General features: G+C 42.1%; 1 protein-coding gene across 6 annotated transcripts in view; it reads left to right on the forward strand.

Annotated features, from left to right (window-relative positions):
• The window catches only part of LOC148327706 (metabotropic glutamate receptor 4-like), a 165,512-nt gene that overhangs the window by 12,465 nt on the left and 132,574 nt on the right, over nucleotides 1–20,473 (forward strand). For 5 of the 6 annotated variants that reach the window (XM_088308713.1, XM_088308712.1, XM_088308715.1 and 2 more), the window contains one exon: nucleotides 17,691–18,669. In XM_088308713.1, the coding sequence (XP_088164839.1) occupies nucleotides 18,133–18,669 (537 nt within the window). In that variant the 5' untranslated portion in view covers nucleotides 17,691–18,132. Of the gene's footprint in view, nucleotides 1–15,916; nucleotides 15,936–17,690; nucleotides 18,670–20,473 lie in introns of those variants that run through there. The other variant, XM_088308718.1, reaches the window with a different exon arrangement.

Genomic DNA, 20,473 nt, shown 5'->3' on the forward strand with positions numbered 1-20,473 from the left:
GTTGTTGCATGCTGTCAACAATACGGATGCTGCAGCACTTGAGAGGATACACAGTGCAAAGCAGCTGTAAGCAACAGTTGGGCCTTTTTTTTTTTTTAACTCTACTACTTCACTATATAACTAGCAGCCTTACCAGTTGCTTATCTGTTTGTCGGAGCGACTGCCTCATTAAGTAGGCAACCAACAATCTAACTAATTAATGATATAAGATTGCCTCATCAAAAAATTTCATCAAAGTTTACACGTAGATATTAATCCCGACAGAGGTGATAACACAGCAAGAGGTGTCATGGCTGGTTCGCCCCAATCATAGAGTCCATATGTATCAGTTGCCTTGGCAACAACAGCAGCAATGTTTTTTCTTATTATTAGGTGCCAGTGTTGCCTCAGTGCGACTGTGATGATGCTTATGTAAGGTCAACTTACAACATAGCGCTGCTGTAAAGCTTTGCTCGGCAGCTTTGGTAGTTCCAAATGGCAAAGTCGGAAGACATTTTGACATTTTAATATTCGCAACTCAAAGGGTATTGTTTGTCATGACCCGTGTCGGTCATGTCAGGTGTTTTTGTTATTGTTTTTGTCACGTTCCTTCCCCCACGCCATGTGTGTTTGTTTTTGTCAGCTGAGTGGGGCGTTTCCCCTCAGCACTCGTTCCTCACCAGCCACGCACCTGTTCCCCGTTACCGTCACACACCTGATCCCCATCTGCTCACTTAATGACTGGACTATTTGAACACCTCATCCCGACAGCTCGGCGTCGGAACATTACTCCCTTTACGGACTGTCACGGCCACTCTCATTCTCGCTCTCATTCTCGCTCTCATTCTCGCTCTCATTCTCGCTCTCATTCTCGCTCTCATTCTCGCTCTCATTCTCGCTCTCATTCTCGCTCTCATTCTCGCTCTCATTCTCGCCCTCGCCCTCGCCCACGCCCACGATCCCCAGTGTTTGTCACGGTCCTCGTTACTTGTCATTTTTGTTCTGTTTGGTCACGTTTAGTTTGTCTCTGTCATTTCGCACCCTGCCACGTTTGTTTGTCCACGCCAGGTTGTTTGTCCTCGTTTGATTAATTTAATAAATTCCCTTTAGCTTACCCTTTTCCCTGCTTCCTCGCATTCTGGGTCCACCTCCTCCTCGCCCACCGGCGATCGATCCCTGACATTGTTACATCAGAGGTGGCATGGTGGGCATCTGGAATTTCGGGTAAATATGTGAATTTTTAATGGCACATGTATTTTCAGGCTGGTCCTGGCCATGATAGTTGCCAGTAGCCCCCCTGCCCAAATTCCCCCCACAGTCAAAGATTATTCACCACGTCGACAACTACATTTTTGCGCATGAAGAAGTATATCTTCAATGTCCAATGACAACCTTGTAAATGTACGTCATGCTTGTATTGATTTTGAGTTTTTGTGATCCATATGATGGAAAGATTTTCTATACTTATGTCATGTCTTTGTTTCACGTAGTTGCCTTTCACTGTTATACGAGTGTAGGTCTTTCTGCCGGAGACAAATTTCGTGTGTCTTTTACATACTTGGCCAATAAAAATTATTCTGATTCTGAAAGAAGATTACTAATTATTTTTGTGACCCAACTAACTTGACTGACGGTAATTGACTGCCTGGCTAAAATGAGTGGTGAACAAAGAGAAATTAACTGGGAAGAGTATGCTTTCTCAATCTGAGTTATATTTTCTAGTGGTTATCTTCCGTCTTGAAAAAGAGCAAATAACACAGCGGTCTGCCTACATCCTTACGTGACCAAAAGACGTTGGAGATGAAAAAAAACACAAGATCATTTCCATTGATTAAGGTGAGCGTAGATGCGACATGCTGGCTCCATTAGCAGGACGTAAATGACGGCATTAGGGACAAGTAAAGGAGCTCGGACAACCGCATGAACACGCAAACACCTAAAATCCATCAGCAAGTCATTAGTTGCCTAATGAGCGTCATCGAACGATGTTTTCCCAGTTGCCGTATGCTGATGTGTCGCGACTTTGAAACTTTGGAGTGATTCTGCAACTCTGTGACTTGTTTCCTCGCAGCCGGCAGCTTTAAGCTCAGTGCAAGATGACGACGCACGTTTTCTCTTTTTAGCGTCAGACACTCGTATCGACACTCTCTATGGCCGCGGCCAACTCAGTGTTCAATTACATTGATTTTTCTCTAAACCCCCCGCACCTCTCTTCCTTTGTTCCTCTGCTGGCTTGTTTTAGAAGCGCCGTGACTGCAGAAGTAAAACAAGAGGAGCCCCTGATATTATCTTATCAGATAAGTCAGCAGAGAGGAAATGAACTGAGGAAAAACTTCCAGCATCAACTTAAAGACATTCAGTTTAATAGGCAGGGTTGATTGTTTGTGAATGAACTGATTTTCTGAGATTAATGTCGCTGTTTAGCTTTGACCTGCAGCGCGATAAGAACAAAATGCAGTGTTTTGTCTATAGACAGTTTCTCTAATAGTCTTCGGTATTGGTCAGTAGGGAGTTGTCAGTGAGCTCCATCCCAAAAATGTGAAAGGAGCACTTATTAGAAATGTATCACAGGAGGCACAATGGTGAGTGTGGAAATTTCATCATTTTTTGGTCAAATGGGAAACCGAGAATAGAACTCTACCAAGGCCAAATATGCCTGATTTAGATCAGTAGCATATTGTATACCTTCAGCGGGAAAGACACACCGACAGCATGTCAATTCTGTCCATCCATCCATTTGCATCCTCATGAGGGTCACGGGAAACTGTTAATTATCCCAGCTGACTATGGGCGAGAGGCGGGTTATGACCTGGACTGGGCGCAAGTAAATTACATGGCAATTATTACAAGGAGCATGCTTTGAGATGTGGGAGGAAACTGAAGCAAACTCTACACATGTTCCAATTAACATTTGAACCTGCATCTCCTGACTGTAAGGCTGACGTGCAACCCACCTAATCACCGTTGTCAAAATATCAAGCAAATATGTATCGGGCAATTAACTTGACTGAGTAGCTAGCTAATATGAAAACTATCTGACAGACATATTTACTAACTAACTAACTAAACTCTTCAACTAATTTGACTGACTAACTAATCGATTAACTATCAAAGTAAATAACGGGCTGAGTAACTAAACTGAATGAGTGACTGAATTTGATCAATTTACCAACTGACTAAATAACCGACTGACGAACTAATTAAGGAAATACACCTCACAGGTGAAGAAAAAGTCCACTGGCTCTGATCCTTTTAATCACCATTTAATGTGATCGAATTTTGACGTTTGGCGGTCATTGTAATATAAGGACACATCTATGGCCATTGGGCAGTCGGTGAGCGTATAGGGACAGGTTAAAATGATTAACTAACCAACTGCCTGCCCAACAAATTAACTAAAGTAACTGCGAGTAAAGAATGTTGAAAATGACTTGTTGATGACAAACATGACTGGAAGAGAAAATTCCCAATGTTGAACTATTGTGTGTTTAACTTTTAGATCTTTGAAAGGAGGCTTGTACCGTCCTGAACTCTGTGACTTTTTTTCTCGTGTAATTTTATGTCGTGCCAAAGTGAGGCAAGTCCTAAGGGCAGAAAGTGATGAGAATGAAATGTCACCAAGGTACACACAACTGATATTGAAGCGTAAACAAACCAGAAAGCTGTCGGTTATAGTGCACCTCTCACCTTGAGCTTTTATTTCTAGCTGACTGTTATCATTCGTGTGGCGGTAAGAATGCAAAATTTGAATCCAGCCTGCCTTGTATTTTACATCACTTGCTTGGAACTTGGCCTCCTGCAACAATGGCAGGAAGACATTGTGAAGGTTAAAGAAACACAAGAACTGGGCAAGCAGGATGAATGAATAAGGCCATGACTCTGGCATGAAACCTTTATTTGAAACCCTAACCCTTTATTGAAAACTAACCCCAGGCTTGAAACTCTAATCTGAGACAAGCCTAAACACGGCTCCAAACCCCCAAAGTGTTTTTGCATCCCCAATCCTGTCTTGAAATGCTAATGTCGAACCATAACCCTTGTTTGAACACCTAAACCCAGTTTGAAACCTTCATTTACAGATGTGAGACACACCCAAACAAACATTCTGGAAGTAAACATCCCATTTCCCATCGTTGTTCTCCCACAGGATGAAGGGAGGTTTTTTGAGGCCGGTCCTCCCGCGACGTAACGATTGTGCAGTTGCAGGTGCTCAGCGAAGTTTGAAAAGTTCCGCTCTTGATTCTACAGAGACGCCGATATGGGAGAGATGTGACCTCTTTTTGGAATTCAGTACAAACCGACAGCAGTTGCCGATCACTTGGATCCGCCTGACGGGAAGCGAGAAATTACAATTACAATTGCAGCCCGGAAGCCAAAATGGCACCGACGTTGGGCTGAGTTGTACACTTTGTTGCATAATGAAGCAGCTGAATGGAGGTGTGTTTTCAGGAGATATCTGTGCACCTTGTATTCTCTATTTAAATGTAATTCTGACTTGTAAAGCATTGTAGTCGAGCAGTACGAAAGCTGCTTTTCTGTGGTGATGAGTGGACCTGTCTCACCTGTTGACATAAAGTAGACTTTAAATGAGAAGGCAAGGTTGAAAATGTTCAGCATTTCAACGCGTGTTGGCCTTTCCCCCATTGCCACTTTGTATTTTTGTATCTCTGATATGATAACATAGGCCTTGAATCTTTTACTCAGTCCCTCCAGCAAAATGTACCCGTTTTAGGGGGCGGCCATTTTGTCATTTGTTGTCGAATTAAAATGGCATTACAGTTACTAGGGCTCAAGTAACGACCAATCAATGACCAATCACCTCTCACAGTACACCTGCTTTCTGGGTTTGGTCATGTGACATTTGCAAGGTGAGCCCTTTGTGATGTAATTTTTCAATCGGCAGCAGGTGGCAAAATGGCCGCCTCCAGCGAAGAATAAAAACTGGTGGATTTTGCTGCTTAATTCATAATCCATATAGACAACATTAAACACAATAGAGTGTTTTGACAAGTGGGACCGTATGGAACATAGTATTATGAAGACAATTTTTGACTTTAAACCTTTAAACACCTCACCAAAATGAGAAAATCTGAATCTTGTTTAATACCTTAATCCTGGCTGGAAAGTCGACAAACAGAGTTATGAAATCCTAATGTAAAATGTTAACTAATGCAAATGTGAATTTATAAGATAAAATCTAACACTGGCCTGAAGCTTGTTCAAAATTCCATAGTGACGAGAAAAACAGTTCGTGACCATTAAAATCTGTTGGCGAAGGTTCTGGTGAAAGTCCTTTCCACCATTTGCGACTTTGAACGCAATTGTTCGCCCCCTCAGTGGAATGCAGGCTAAATTCCAAACCTTAGCACCATCTTCCATGTATATTTTGAAAACCCTGTTATAAAAAACCTAGCTGTGGCTTGAAACCCCAGCTCCATACCATAACCATGTCTTTAGTTTTTTTAAAACCCTAATCTCAAGCCTAACCCTATCTTCAAATCTAAATTTCAAACTGTAACCGTGTCTTCAGGCTCCAATTTCAAGTCCTACTTTGAAACCTTCATTATAATCCTAAATCTTATGTAAAACAAAACCCAGACATTTTAAATCTTTTCCCTACCTTTCAAATCTTAAAACCTGTCTAAAGCAACACTTGAAACTCTAATTTGAAACCCTACTCCAATGTTCAAACCCTCAATTGAAACTAACTATTCAGATGCATTTCACAGCTGATCATATTTGCAAAATTGCTCCTATTATCGGAATAAATTCGGTTTTAATAGCAATGCCACACACTTGACGTGAATCCAATCGTCAGGTTCGATGTGTCGCTCAGGCACTTGAGGCGGTCGCGGACTATCTCGACGCTTTGCAAGCAGCTCCTTATTTTGCCCAGGTGGCCTACTTTTCCATGCGCGGCAGCCTGGAGGCATTCTGTCGGAAAGCACTTCTCTCCAGGGTCGGGGGGGGGGGGGGGGGGGGGGGGGGGACTACGAGGGGCGGGGCATCTTTGACGGGACAAGAATGCTTTAATCTCGGCAGGCAGGCAGGTGGAGCTCAACAGATACAGTAAATCAATGGGAGCGTCTGAGAGGTAGCGGCCTCTCCTATCGACCGGCGAGCTCCCACAACAACATCCTCGCTTGCGGCTTGCAGCTCTCTGCATGCGGACATCATAACAGACGAGCACATAATCAACGCTCGAATCCTGATCGCCCAATCCCTGTAAACAGTTGAAACCCTAACCCGGCATGAAATCAAAACTGGATACGAAACTGAATTACAAACCCTAACTTGTTTGAAAATGTAACTCTGTCTTAAAAACCATGATTCGCAACAGTAATCTTGGTTTGAATCCCGAACCTAAACTTCAAATACTAATTTTAAAGAGTAATCCTTGCTTAAAACTCTAACTTTGGCTGGAATCCCAAAGTTGAAACCCTAACCGCCTCTCACACTTTTCAGATGACACCCTAACCCCTGTTTGAAATATTACTATGACTTGAAACCCTAATCTTGTTTTGGTGCATTGAATTGAAACCCTAATCAAACCTGATTTGGAACCCTTATTTGACATCCTAGCCCTAATCTGAAACCATACCCTTTGTTCAAAACTCTAACCCAGAGTTCAAACTCATTTGTTACCCTTACCCTGTCTTCAAACTTTCCTACCCTAACCCCTTTGAAACCTTAACCCTGGCTTGAAGCCATACACCTGGTTTGAAACAAGAATTGCAAGCCCTAACCCTGGACTGAAACCCTAATTGACATTTCTTTCAAACCTTGACCCTGTTTTGAAACTCTAATATATCTTGAAACCTAAATTTGAAAGCCTCACAATCCTTTGAAACCCAACCCCAGGTTTGAAACTCTCATTTCAAGACCAACCCAGGCCTGTTCCTCAACGTTTGAAACCCAACCATGGGCCGATCAACTCCTTGTTGTCATCAGTTGCAAGTAGAAGGTTAACCTCACTCAGGCTTTCGTTTTTCCGGCAGCCTGGAGGTCAGAATTGGATTTTTAACCTGGAAATTCCATCAAATGGCCTTTGGAGTCCTCCTCAGTCACACATTCAACACACACACACCCACACACCCCCACACACCCCCACATGCAGACACACACACACACACACACTTAGTTCCTCCACAAGGTGCACATTTGATGATAATAGGCTAACACTTTATTGCTAGAGGCTAGCTTTATTCCCAAAAGGAGTCACCGCATAAAGGGTCGTCTAGTGCGGAGGGAGGCTTTTTCACATCAAGATAGGAAGACACTGAGTTTTGAATCCGATGAACGGGAAGTCAAGCAATTTTTAATATCTATCCTGATGGATTCCCTGCAAGGCCTCTTCCATCCAGGAGAAGCACGACTCCTTCTCACATTTCACTCCATTTATCCCCTGGTCTGCAATCGTAGACTTCCATTAGACCAGCATGGAACAGCAACCCATACCAGGAAACAAAACAAAACAAAAATTAGATGGCACAGCACCTTTCTTCTTCTTTCTTCTTCACCTTTAGACAAAAAAAAATCCTCCTTTTTTTTTTGTTGCACAGATTCATTGATTTTTCAATGATCTAACAGAGAAAACTAACAGTCGCTACTTGAGCCCGTATTCACTGCGATATCATTTTCAGTTGCTTGTGTCAGTGCGAGGCAAAATGGCCGCCCCGTGACATGGATAAAAATTGGTGGCTTTTGATGCGTAAAGAAACGGTCTAGTGAGCATGGCCTATTTTTCACTCAAAAACTTTGATCAGGAAAATTATATTAGCTTGCATTCTCAATGTTGTTCATGTTTTCTTTTCTCTGTTTGTTGTTTCTGGTCAGCAATATAGCCAGCGTTTGCACCGCTAACTTTGGCTACATAAGCGGCATTCAGCTGACTGCTTTCCGTGATGCCAAGTTCCATCTCCGGCTGGTAAGCCAGGGATTCAATTTCAATTTCCCGCAAATATTGGCGGCCGAATGCTAACTGCAGACCTGACAGCTGCACTGGTGTCGGATAATTAGCTGTAGGAGTTCAGTCTTGGGATGGCTGGACCCCTAGGGAGTCTAAAAAAACTTTTGTGTCGCTAAATGGCAATGATGACAGTACGACCATAGGCCATCGAAATTCATCTGCCCATCACTACTTGTGTCCAATTCAACCAGTCAAAATGTAAAATCGATCAGCCCAATAGTTTCAATTTTGTGGAGGTTATAATGGCTTTTCCTCAGAGTCGCTGCATTTAATGTCAATAAAATCCAAAACATTTCCAATTGTTTGTAAATTTTAACAGGTTAACGTGGACACTACGATAGCTGTACATATGAATTTCAGTGATGCCTAGTCACCGTTTTCAGACATTAGGTGTGACAACTGAATGTTACAAAAAAAAAGAAAAAAGCCAGGAAACAATTTTACAATGCTTGCCTCCTTCCTTCAATAACGTCGTCAGGCTCAAGTGTGGAAAAACACAGTTCACAATTCATGGATTCATTCATATCTGTTGAATGTGGTCATAAATAATGTATTAAATCACTACTGACTTTTTTAGGCGGTTGAATTTTAGTGCTGACACATGGAGTAGCAACACATAGAGTATGTGCAGAACATATCACAATACTCGCAGCTAGGGTTGGGTTAGCTTGGTTTGAAACCCAACCCCGTCATGAAACCCCAACATGCCACTCTGACACTTGCTGGTGTTGTTGTTCTTATACTTCTTTTACTTCATGATCTATTATTGTGGCTGGTGTGTGGCTTCACTGTAGATTTGCGTTGACAATGCAGAAATGGAATGATTTTGCGCCACGGTTTTCCTCATGCTGATGTTTCTCAAAAAAAAAACAAAAAAAAAAAACAAAGAATTGCAGCCGTATTTCCTTGGGGGAGATGGAAGTCTAATTTCAAATCCTGCTTTGTAAGCCTAACCCTTGTTTATAAAGCCAAGTCAGGCTTTAAAACGCTACATAGAAATCCGGAGTGGCTTGAAAACCACACTCTATTCAAAGTTCAAAGAGTGACTTGAAAAACTGGTGACATTTTAACCAAAATACCAATGTTGACTTGAAACTAACTTTTGAAACTTTAATTTGAAACCCTAACCCTAGCATGAAACCCTAATTTGATACCCTATCCTTTGCTCTAAATGTTTATTTAACACCCCAATCCTAGTTAACAAACCTTAACCCAAACCTGAAACCATAATTTGTAACTCTAACCTTCATTTTAAAAACACAATTAAAACCCAAACCCTTGTTTGGCATGAGACCCTACCTTGAAACCTGAACATGGCTTGAAACCATAATCTAAAATGGGAAACCTTGAAGCCCTAACCCTTTTGCAACCCGAATGAAAACTTAATTTGAAACCGCAACCTTGGCTTGAAACCTGAATTTACAACCTCAACCTTTGCTTCAATCACATCCACTCATTCATCCAACATAATACGAGACATTGTAGTCAAATAAGAAGTGCATTTGATCTACCATGATAGAGAAAGATGTTTTTTATCATTGTCATGAAAGCGTGCATGTGTGTGCTCCCTCTCCGGCAGCCGTTTTTGCGGTGACAGCTGTGGCGTGTTGTCATTGCTGCGTACTGGAAAGGGCCGAATGCATGCATGCATGCAGGCGGGCGAGCGAGCGGACATGCGCCACTTAGCTGCTGCGAGGCTTGGCAGAGGCAAGCGCGGCTTTAAGAAATTGTTCGGTGCCGGCGCGTCGAAAGGCCCCAAGTTGAGTGTTTGTTGTCTTTTCGCATCACGCAGAATGAGAAGACGGCGCGCGGAACAGCTGGCAATGGAGGCTGTCATGATGACTTTGTGCAGGCCTGGTCGCTGGCGAGCTTCATCTAAATTATGCAAATACGACAGAAGCAAACGTGCAGTTAGGGAATTTAGAATTGCACTTGTTGTTTGTCTGCCGTGTGTGGCACATTAATTTCAAACCCCAACTTGAATCCTCATTCGTTGCTTGAAATCTCAGTCCTATGCTTGAAACCTTAATCGTGACCTCACACCCTAATTAGAAAAACTACGCCTGTCTTGAAAAGAAAACTTTGAAAACGTAACCCTTTAGAACCCATTATTTAAAACCCTAACCCTAACTTCACCTCCCAACCCTTGGAAATCTCAATTTTGAAGTCATAACCCTGGCTTCAAGCTCGAATTTGAAACACTAACCAAGGTTTGAAAGCCTAATTTGCTACCTCTGCCCTGTTTTAAATCCTAAATTTAAAACATTCACCCTGATGTAAAACAGCTTCTCCTCACTAGGGTCGCGGGGGGTGCTGGAGCCTATCCCAGCTATCTTCGGGCAGTAGGCGGGGGACACCCTGAACTGGTTGCCAGCCAATCGCAGGGCACACAGAGACGAACAATCATCCACGCTCACACTCATACCTAGGGGCAATTTAGAGTGTTCAATCGGCCTGCCATGCATGTTTTGGAATGTGGGAGGAAACCGGAGTACCCGGAGGAAACCCACGCAGGCACGGGGAGAACATGCAAACTCCACACAGGAAGTCCGGAGCCGGAATCAAATCCACAACCTCTGCACTCTGAGGTCGTCGTGCTAACCAGTCATCCACCGTGCCGTCCCCTTTGAAAGCCATCTTTTGAAACCCTAATCCTAACTTCAAATCTGGATGAACTTCAAATCACCTTTCAAAACCCCACCTCGGACTCAAAACCCAAATTTGCAACAATAGCTGTATATTGAAACCTTCATTGTAAACCATAATAACCTAATTCTTTGACATACTCATTTGAAACCCTGCCTCTGGCCTGGAGCCCTAATTTTGAAGCCCGAACCATTGTTGGAAACATTGTCAGTAAATGGTCTTTGTCTGACTGTGTGAAAACAAACAAAAAAAAACAATGACAAATTGCATTGTTGTGATCGTTGCTGCAGCCTGTGTACATATTTCAAGTGTGATCCACGCAAACTGTCCGTGCAGCCCAAACATGGTGGCAGCTTCATCTCAGCCTGCCTCCCCCGGCAAACCCCTTCTCATCCTTCATGTGCTTGCGTGCACTCCCCATTCATTTTCCTCGGGCAGCCATCCTCCTCCCACCTATTGATCTACTGTGCAGTGTCAACATACTCGAGTGTCAATTAGAAGGGCCCTCCTGCCCATCTGTCGTGGAAGTGCAAGTCGGGCAGAAAAAAAGCCCACCAACAACAAAAGTTTGCCCACGACAGCTGCTCATGTCTTGCATGCGGGAGATCCAAATCTTGAGTGATCTAAAAATGATTCATAGTTCATCCTCACACACTTAAAAGTACAGAAGCCCAAATGTTCAGGTGTAATAATTGAGGCTACAAGATAGATATACAGAGCTGCCAACCACAGAAATTCACTTCCAGAAGAATTTATCCGAATTTCCATACCGCTATGTCAGGCTGATTGTCCATCACCCGTTTGTCAGCTTGAATTTGGAAGTCCCACAAGATCTAGGCCTGAATCTTTTCAACCACCTTTGGAGGTGTCTGCCATCATGATTGTGGGACTTCTGGTCCCTATTTGGTACAGCTGTTCTGGTCCACTATTCCTGCTCCTCTTACTTGGTATACACGCACCTGTGCGCTGGACGGAAAAATGACCACGACTGGTCAAGTGTGCTTGGAGCCGAGTTGCACTTCTCTGGGCGTTCGGCGCATAGATTTGCTTAGCCGACTCATCCAGCAATTTGGTAACAGAAAGTAGTCTGCGTAAAAACGTGCTCAGGCAATGGTCTAGTTCAGTGTAATTGTTAATTTGGGCGTTACTTTGCCCCGCAGCGCGTCTCACAATTTGGTGACAAAATTTCAACTACATTTTAGACGGCCTAAAGTGAAATATATTATGCAGTACTGCTAGCAAAACGTGATTATGGTGTATTTGATCAATCAGATACATTTGTGTGGTTCATTTCACAGAATTACATTCATAAATATGACACCACTGAATCATTGTAGAAATAAATTCATTGAATAAATTATAACCATTATCATCGTAAAAATATTTTGTGAACCCATCACGATTATTCACACATGAACACACTGTCGTGCAGGTGCAAGCTGATGTCCAAATGCCCACGTCACATGCACTGCTGAATACATCCTCCGCAATGGGGGGATCTCGCAGTTTACCAGCCAATGTCATGCATTGACTCCAGCAAGTCTATTTTCGTTCCCGCAATGTCAAGCACGCCTTACTTGGGCGAACTGCAATCTGAACGCTCTGATTTTAATGCAAATGAAGGATGCTGCCAAAATTGGTCGGGAAAAGTCTCGTTCCATCCCACAATGGCGCAAATGCACCGTTAGACCCAGTTCTGCCTGTTCAAAGCGTAGCAAAATACCAAAAGAAATAAAATTCTGCCCACGTGCACAAGTAAGACTGAGCTTTGCACTAGATTGGTGTTGGTAACAAAAATAGGGCCCTTTGCTTCTATGTATTTGAAAAGTTACTAGTTAAGAACAACAATGTAAAAACAATCCAGTTGAGAAAGTTATACTTGACCACTCAAGACGTTGAATAGTGACCTTGCAGGTTGCACGTGTTGGTCTTATTCCCAACCCCTCCCCCGCAAGTCAGTGATTTATCTCCTGCTGGAGCACAAACGTTCTCCAGACCTCCTTGAAGCGTCAACTCTCACCACGTCATCTCTATATCAAAAAAACAAGACTCAGTGACAGGCATGTGGGTGACACGCAAACGATTTAAGCGCCACATGCCTCGGTGTACACGTACAAAAAAAAAAAAGAAAAAAGAAAAGATGGCTCTTCATGAGAAAATATCAGAGGATGGAGGGTATTTTAGATGTATTGCAAGCTGTCAGGGTTTAGTTTTCAGTTCTTGAGTGTCTGCAAAATGCTAAAATGAGCTTTTCACACCCATGTGAAGGCTTTTCTCTTCGTATCAATCTTAAGGGCGCTGACATTTTCAAACTAGTAAGCATATGTCATGCATCGAAAGCACATTATCACAGTGGTTGTACTGTATACAAACTTGGGCAATCTGAAGCGTGAGACATATGTGCCATCACGCTGGCCTTGCAACAATGCGGGTGATGATATGTGACATCCTAATGTGGAACTTCTCAAATTTGGCATAACAGGCACTAGGGCTGAACGATTTATTGTTTTGGGACCGAAATCGCAATCTCAGACGACGCGATTTCGAGATCGTCAAAGCTGCAGTTTATTAAAGGGCTCTTGTGCCCCATGTTCACGAACCAGGTCACACTAAGCAGTGCCGTACTGATTAAAAACAAACAAAAAAAGAGCGTTGCGCTGTCGCAAGTAGTCACGGAAGTAATTTACTTTGCAGATGCCAAGCTATCTTGCGAAGCAGCAGTACGGACCGTATTTGTACTATGTGCAATTCCGTGCACAGCAGCAGCAACGAGCTGTGTGATGTGGATCATCTCCTCCTCGGTGACTGATAAACTGTCCCACTAAAAAGTAGCGTTTAAAACGAGTATGCGAACGAGGAATCGCTAAGCCGGCTAATCGCTAAGGTGGAATACAGAGTTGTGAAAAAGCCAAAATAAGTGCACAGGTGTACAGTCAACTTTTAACAGAAGTCTGGCTAGAACGGCGTTAGGGTAGCGACCAATCAGCAATCAACAGAAATGTTGTATTTCAATCAATATGTATGTATGTAAAAGGACGACTTGCATTAGCAATTTAGCAGACGCTCTCAAACCGGAACACGTAAATGGCTGACATAACCTAGAGAAAGAGGTTCAATGTCAAACGTATATTAAGTATTTATAAACTCATATTTGCACCACAGAGTACTGACTTTTGAGATCTACACAACAATAGGTCTCAAAATTATATATTTCCAATTTAGCTTTGGTATGGGACATTGATTTTATTGGCATATAATCTGACATTTATGTTCATTAGTCTGAAATTTAAATCATTTTGTTGTTTAAAAAATGCATTTTCTTTTAAACAATTGCGCATAAATACAAAATTATACTTGACGGCAAGTAGTTTTTTAAAACTTGAGAACAAACTGCCCCACACAAAAAACTTCTTTAGCATCCTTGCATGATTACAGTTATAGTTTTATTATTTTTAATGTTATAATGGCATTATACGTCATGTTTGTAAATGTCTCTGTACATTGTGAAGAAAATCGCAAATCAAATTGAAATTGCAGTATCAGTCAAAAAAATCCAAATAATTTTTTTTCCTAAAACCACAACTAGTCGTTCATGAAGCATCTTGACGCTTCACTTTCCCATCACTAAAATCTAGTATCTTGGTAGGCCTAAGTGTTTAAGGAAAACCAGGCAGAGGTTTTATTCCTGAAAATTATTACCTATACGCAAATCTATTGCTAGGTCCAGGTTCATGGACATGCTATTTTGCAGATTTTTTTATTTTGTAAGACAAGGCAATTCATACACAATATAACTCAATTATATTTACATGATTGAAAGTACATTTAAAAGTATTTTAAAAAAAACACCAACTTAAAGGCATTTAAAGATGTTCGAAGTGTCCAAGTTTTCAATGTTGTTCTTCAATTCTCTTTAGTTCCATTTTTTTCAATCGACAGATTAATAAATGTACTATCTATGTAAATCAGTCAGTAGCCAGGACTGGCTTTTGTTTTACATCCTGTAGCTAATGGAAGTAATGTGTTGGCAAACACAGCTTTCAGTGAGGTGCTTTGATTAAAATGGCTGAGATGGGTGGACGTTACTGCTGTGATTTATTCAGATTTTTTTACACAGAATTAAAATACGTCCCAGCCAAGTCGGAACCGCATCGGCAACAACGATAAAAGACTAAGGTGTGATCTTCTCAGGTATTAAATCTCCTTTTAGGCCAATGAACATGTTGACATGGGAAATTTGCAGCGTTGCAGAACAGTTTCTTTTTCGACACTTTCTTGGCAGCAAGACCTCACACAGTCCTTGCTGCTCACTTTGACTTCATGTTACAGATGGTCGCATGCCAGACGGTACATTCATACAACAGTCATTAAAAAAAAAAAAATAATAATAATAATAAAAAAAAACTGAAAAATTTCAATAGCAAAAGATCTCTGTTTACAAATATCTGTAATAATTTGCACTTCCTAGTCATTACTTTGTCAAAATAGGCATGTTACATTTTCTTCAATGATGCAAAAAAGAAGTAAACAGAAGTAAAGTTATGATTAAGAGTGTAGGCAGCAATACCTAGGAATGAAAACCAAGCAGCATTGGCAGATTCAGAGAAGCAAGATATTCCCGATACAAGGCCTTAGTTAGAGAATTGTTTGAGGAAGGATTCAAGGTTCACTCAAAAATTCTAAGTCTGATGTGAAAAAAATCATACAACAGGAGTGTAACAAAAACCGATTTGAAGTGGAAAACCAAGTTAAAAAAAAGAAGAACCAAATTGTTCCAATCCAAAGTAATATAACTAACTAAATAAATATGTGTTAAGTAAATAAATAAATGCAAATAAATATATATATTTCATTAAATAGTTATTTATTTATATATTTTTCCATTTGGCATCATTCGCATATTTTTCAGATAAACTGAGAACAGGGCATTGGCTCACTATGATCCAAAGGGAGGAAAAATGCTCAAATTTGTCCCGATTCTCAGTATGTGTGCGGCTGTAAAATGTGTAGTATACTTTTCACCTCCCATCGAAAAGTCTTCTTCTTCATCCACTTGTCTTCACAGCCGGCCGGCGGCAGTGAAAGGGCACCTGGAGTGAATCACCTGTGAAAAATGACTTGTCCTCACTCGTCGGGGAGATAGCCGGGTGTATCCACAGGACCTTGTCACTTCTCATGTGCTCTCAATGAATCTAAGCCTCTGGCTGATCCAAGCCTTTAACCCATTCGCCATGGTAAAACAAGGGCCTGAGCATCGACGCCGCGCAGGGAGATAGCTACCTCCAAGGCCATTACGGCCATAGTGCTGATAAGCGCTTGCAACACGACTTCTGGTTGAATAGTTAAGTACCTGTATTCAATGACGCAGAATGTGCGTGTGTGAATTTATTTGATGTGTTCTTGAAATTGTACACAAATGAGGTATTGCTGCTGACACACTGCGCTGACAGTGCCATGTTTCTATTTAATTTTCATCTATTTTCACTTTTTTTTTTATTGCTTCAAGTTTTGATACAATTTGTTTTCACTGATCACTAGATTGTGAACAAGAACATCATTATCTTTAATAAGGGGTCCTTTTAAATCGGTTCTGAAACCAAATGAGCACACTCACGTTGGAGCTGCTGTTGGCTACAGCTCACTCCCAAACACTCACAGACAGACTTGCTGAGGTCTCCCACCAGGTCCTGCCTCTTAAACGCTCATACTTTGTTACTTCATATTTAATTTTTTACCCTGAGCAATCCATATCACCGTGCAAATCACAAATTCTAACACAAATGAGAAACAATAAATACCAAACCTCGTGTGTGATGTGATGTTCCCGAGTGGTTCTACTGTCTGGATTGAAATCTGACTGAACTTTTCATAAATTTAAATTTGCTTTAAGCATGTCGAAGGCGTGCGACTACTAAAGAAAAAAATTACTTAATATCATAGATTTTCACCTTCAGCAGGTGGGTCGGAAATATATCCCAAGTGAAATATATCCCAAGTGATAAACAGGTCACTAATATATCATGTATTGTATTTTACTTGCGGAACATCTCTGAAGCTTAAAGGAGAGAACTCAAGCGTATCAGTTCGGAAAAGCTGCCCAAAGGGTTTTCACAGACAATAACAATATAATAACACACTGCTGTTTTCATAATTGCTCACAACCAAGCGTCTTCTTGTTTAATGCCGCAAGTCTATTAAATTGGACAATTCCCTTTCAATATTAAAGTCCCTCTTCATTGCTAATAGCGCCATTTCCATTTGTGACTGTTTGCTTTTCCCCGCGAGGCCTCCACGCATGCTGTACATGCTTCTGAGACCTACGTGTGACTTCCATTATAAATGTAATAATTGATTTTGCCATTTTGTAGTGCGCGGACACGCCAAGGTAATGTTAAAATGGTCCATTTGGCACGATGAGAGATGACAGCAACGTTGGAGCCATTTTTATAGTTTTAATGTTTTCCTTTACTGTAGATCCATGCAACAAAGAGCAGCAGTTACTATGCTAATGTTCATGTTATCAATAAAGGCGTTAAGAGAAAATATACCCCAAAAAAGGGGTGTCAAGGACTCAATGACAAAGCGACGAACTGTTGCTCATGCCAACTCATTTAATACTAACTGGAAGTTAATTTGTACCATAGCCAATAAGAAGCAAAGTAGAAGACAGTTTTCTTTAGACCTTGTCTTCATTTGGGTTTTATTTGGCTCGGGCCAAATTGTAGCGGTTAACAGGCTATGGTTTTGCCAGTCTTTGGACTGCCTATGAAATGTGAGTGTTGTTGTGTGACATACTGAGCAAAGCCGACACAATCAGCAAATGTGTGAATGTTTTTTTGCTGGAGAATGTGCGCACCTTTGACAAGGCTGACAGGTGAAAAGCAAGCACGTGGGATGTGACCATCAACCTTGAAAGAGAGCGTGACAGCTCAGTCTGAATTCAAAAAGCGTCATCGGCTGTAATACCGCAGATACAAGGTTACATTTGAAAAAAAAAAAAGAAGATAAAGTATTGAAAAGCCAACACAAATCCCATTGCCTTGTTTTCTCTTCCCTGCACGCCCTCACTGCTGCCTTCTTTCTTTTCATCTTTTAGGAATTCAGCGTGAAGCTTGCGGACCCAAGCAGGCCCACGGGCTTTGACACATAACGGATCCCCGCCCAGGGGGACAGTGAAGATTAAAACTAGCGATTGCAGCAGACGCCTTAGAGATTCCAGAGAGTAGACGAGGGAGTTGAAGGAGGTCATCGTCCACCTTTTGTTCTTCCCGATGCCCTGAGTGCAGGATCTCCATAGACAAGTCTATTTGGACGATGGAGTGAGAGAGTGGAGTGGACGTGAGGAGAGCGGGATTACAGCTCTGCCAAAGAGCCAGGCTCATATTGGACATTAAGTGACGGTCTGAGTGAGAGAAAACATGAGAGGAAGCCTTTGCTGTGCCAGCTACTTGGAGAGCAATTAACCCTCTGGCCAGCGCGAGCGACTACCTGGCTTCTCTTTTCTTGATTGCGCTGCTTTGCCTGTATAAACTGCGGCGATGTTTACCCCACCGCCTTGCAGACCGGACGGGACCGGCTGCCAGCGACACGGCGTGGTTCTCCTCCTGCTGCTCCTCGACAGCTCACTCAAGGCGGCGCAGGCCGCCAAACCCAAAGGCCCGGGTCACACCCACCTGAACTCCATCCGTATCGACGGGGACATCTCCTTAGGCGGGCTCTTCCCTGTGCATGCCAGGGGCCACGAGGGGAAGCCATGCGGGGAACTGAAGAAGGAGAAGGGGATTCATCGGCTGGAGGCCATGCTCTTCGCCTTGGATCGCATCAACAATGATAACAACCTGCTGCCGAACATCACGCTCGGCGCCCGGATCCTGGACACCTGCTCACGGGACACGCATGCCTTAGAGCAGTCGCTCACCTTTGTGCAGGCGCTGATCGAGAAGGACGGGACGGACGTCAAGTGTCTGGGTGGTGGAGCGCCTATCATCACCAAACCGGAGAGGGTGGTGGGCGTCATCGGCGCATCATCCAGCTCCGTCTCCATCATGGTGGCCAACATACTGAGGCTCTTCAAGGTAAGACAGAAGACTTTTTTTCACTGTTTTTGACCGAGTTACTTGACAAGGCTGCGTAGCAAGTTTACTGAGTTTGGTTGATGTGTTTAAATTTGGTGTGGGTTAACATTTGACCATGATCTGGATCTTATATCAAAGAAATACATGAATCGCAAAAACCTTTGGGTGAAATTTCCAGATGACACTAAAATGCACTTAAACCTTTAAAGGTGAACTGAATTGGACTTTCACTTAATTTCTCTTAATCACACGTCCAACTTTCGTACTTCATGCACAATTTTCTGTTTGCTAACAAGGAGCCGAATGGCAACATTCACAACAGATGATCCCTGAAATGACCAGTACTGTTATTTACTGACTACAAAACAAACACACCTGATTAAAAGCCGCAACAGATAAATTGAGCCATAAAAGCAAATTTGTACACACATTGGTCGCTCCGTATTTATAGCTGCAGGTGGCCACGTTATAACATGGAACATTAGCAAAGAAAGAGGTCACACAGATGGATTTGAAAAACTTTAAACACCAGTATACCCGACCGATTAATTGGTCCACTCTGATGAGTTTGGTCGTTTCATTTGTGAGATGTGACTTTGGGTGAATCTATTTTGGCTCGAAGCTTGTCAATAAAAAAAAAAAAAAAAAATCAATCAACCTTGTCACATTAAAAGCAGCAGGAATCAAAGCATGGAAAAAGTAAACGTTTTATAGTCCGGAAAATAGGGGCATCTACTTCTAAACCTCTCTTTGAGTCTTTAAGTCGCTCTGCATCTCAGTTTGAACTTGCAGATGACGTTTCAAGCTCTGTGGCCACTTCCCTCTGAGAACATCCAGTTTGAAGTCCTGTAATGAGGAGAGACTGTTAATTCACTTTTAAATTTATACCAAAGGTTAGACCTCTATGTGACTTTCCTCTAGGGTGTAACTTTGGTACGATGAAATACAAAACGGTTGCCTCCTAGTCATGGTTACAACTTCATCAACACAGAATTTTGTTGGAAATTTCATTGATTTCATTGAAGGTTGTGACTAAATTCTGATGAAAACATTGGTGACGCTCAATGCTGATCTTGGAAATAAATAGATTACCTTGAAATCACGATCTCACGTTAAATTTGATGTGTGTTTCGGTCGGAACCAAGTGCATATTTATTCATTTTCAAAAAAAGAAGTTGGAACTTGGGAGAATCGAGAATTCTGCAGCTGATCTAAAATTTGTCTTGGTGGAGCTTTTCGGCGCTCCCTGTTGCAATTCCTGGCACATTCTCGAGCAGTGTTTGCGCTTGTGTATTCTTTGATATAAGAAGCAGTCCTTTGATTGATTCTTTTATTTATGTTTGCTACAAAGAAAAACACAGAGCAAGAAAACAAGAGAAATGCGAAACGGTCCGTGTGATACCGGCTGCAGCGCAGTGGACACAGTCATAACTTGTGGCGAGTGTGACCGGGGGTTCCCTTGGTAAATGTTATGGCGCCGACTCTCCCCACAAGGAGTTGGTTGCTAAGCAGTGAGAGGTATTGCCTGTCACAGTACTGAAGCGCCTAATATGTTATTACTGGGTTTCATTGCCACCCACTGTAGCCTTTCCTTCAAGTTAACTGTTTCGAAGTGCTTAAGATACAACAAAGCACTTAGAAGAGGCCTTTCTGTATGGTAGTTTCGGAAGTAGAATTCTGCGCAAAAAGTAAAGCACTTGTAACTTGCAGATTCAATCTGGTGTCGATTGTCTTGAATATGAGGTGGGCAAAATGAGATCTCAAGAATTGCAAGGCATTTTGAAGTGAAAAGTGATTGGTCATT

The sequence above is a fragment of the Idiotropiscis lumnitzeri genome, chromosome 11, assembly GCF_059441095.1.
Source record: "Idiotropiscis lumnitzeri isolate Australia: NSW breed Sydney's pygmy pipehorse chromosome 11, RoL_Ilum_1.0, whole genome shotgun sequence".
Taxonomy (NCBI): domain Eukaryota; kingdom Metazoa; phylum Chordata; class Actinopteri; order Syngnathiformes; family Syngnathidae; genus Idiotropiscis; species Idiotropiscis lumnitzeri.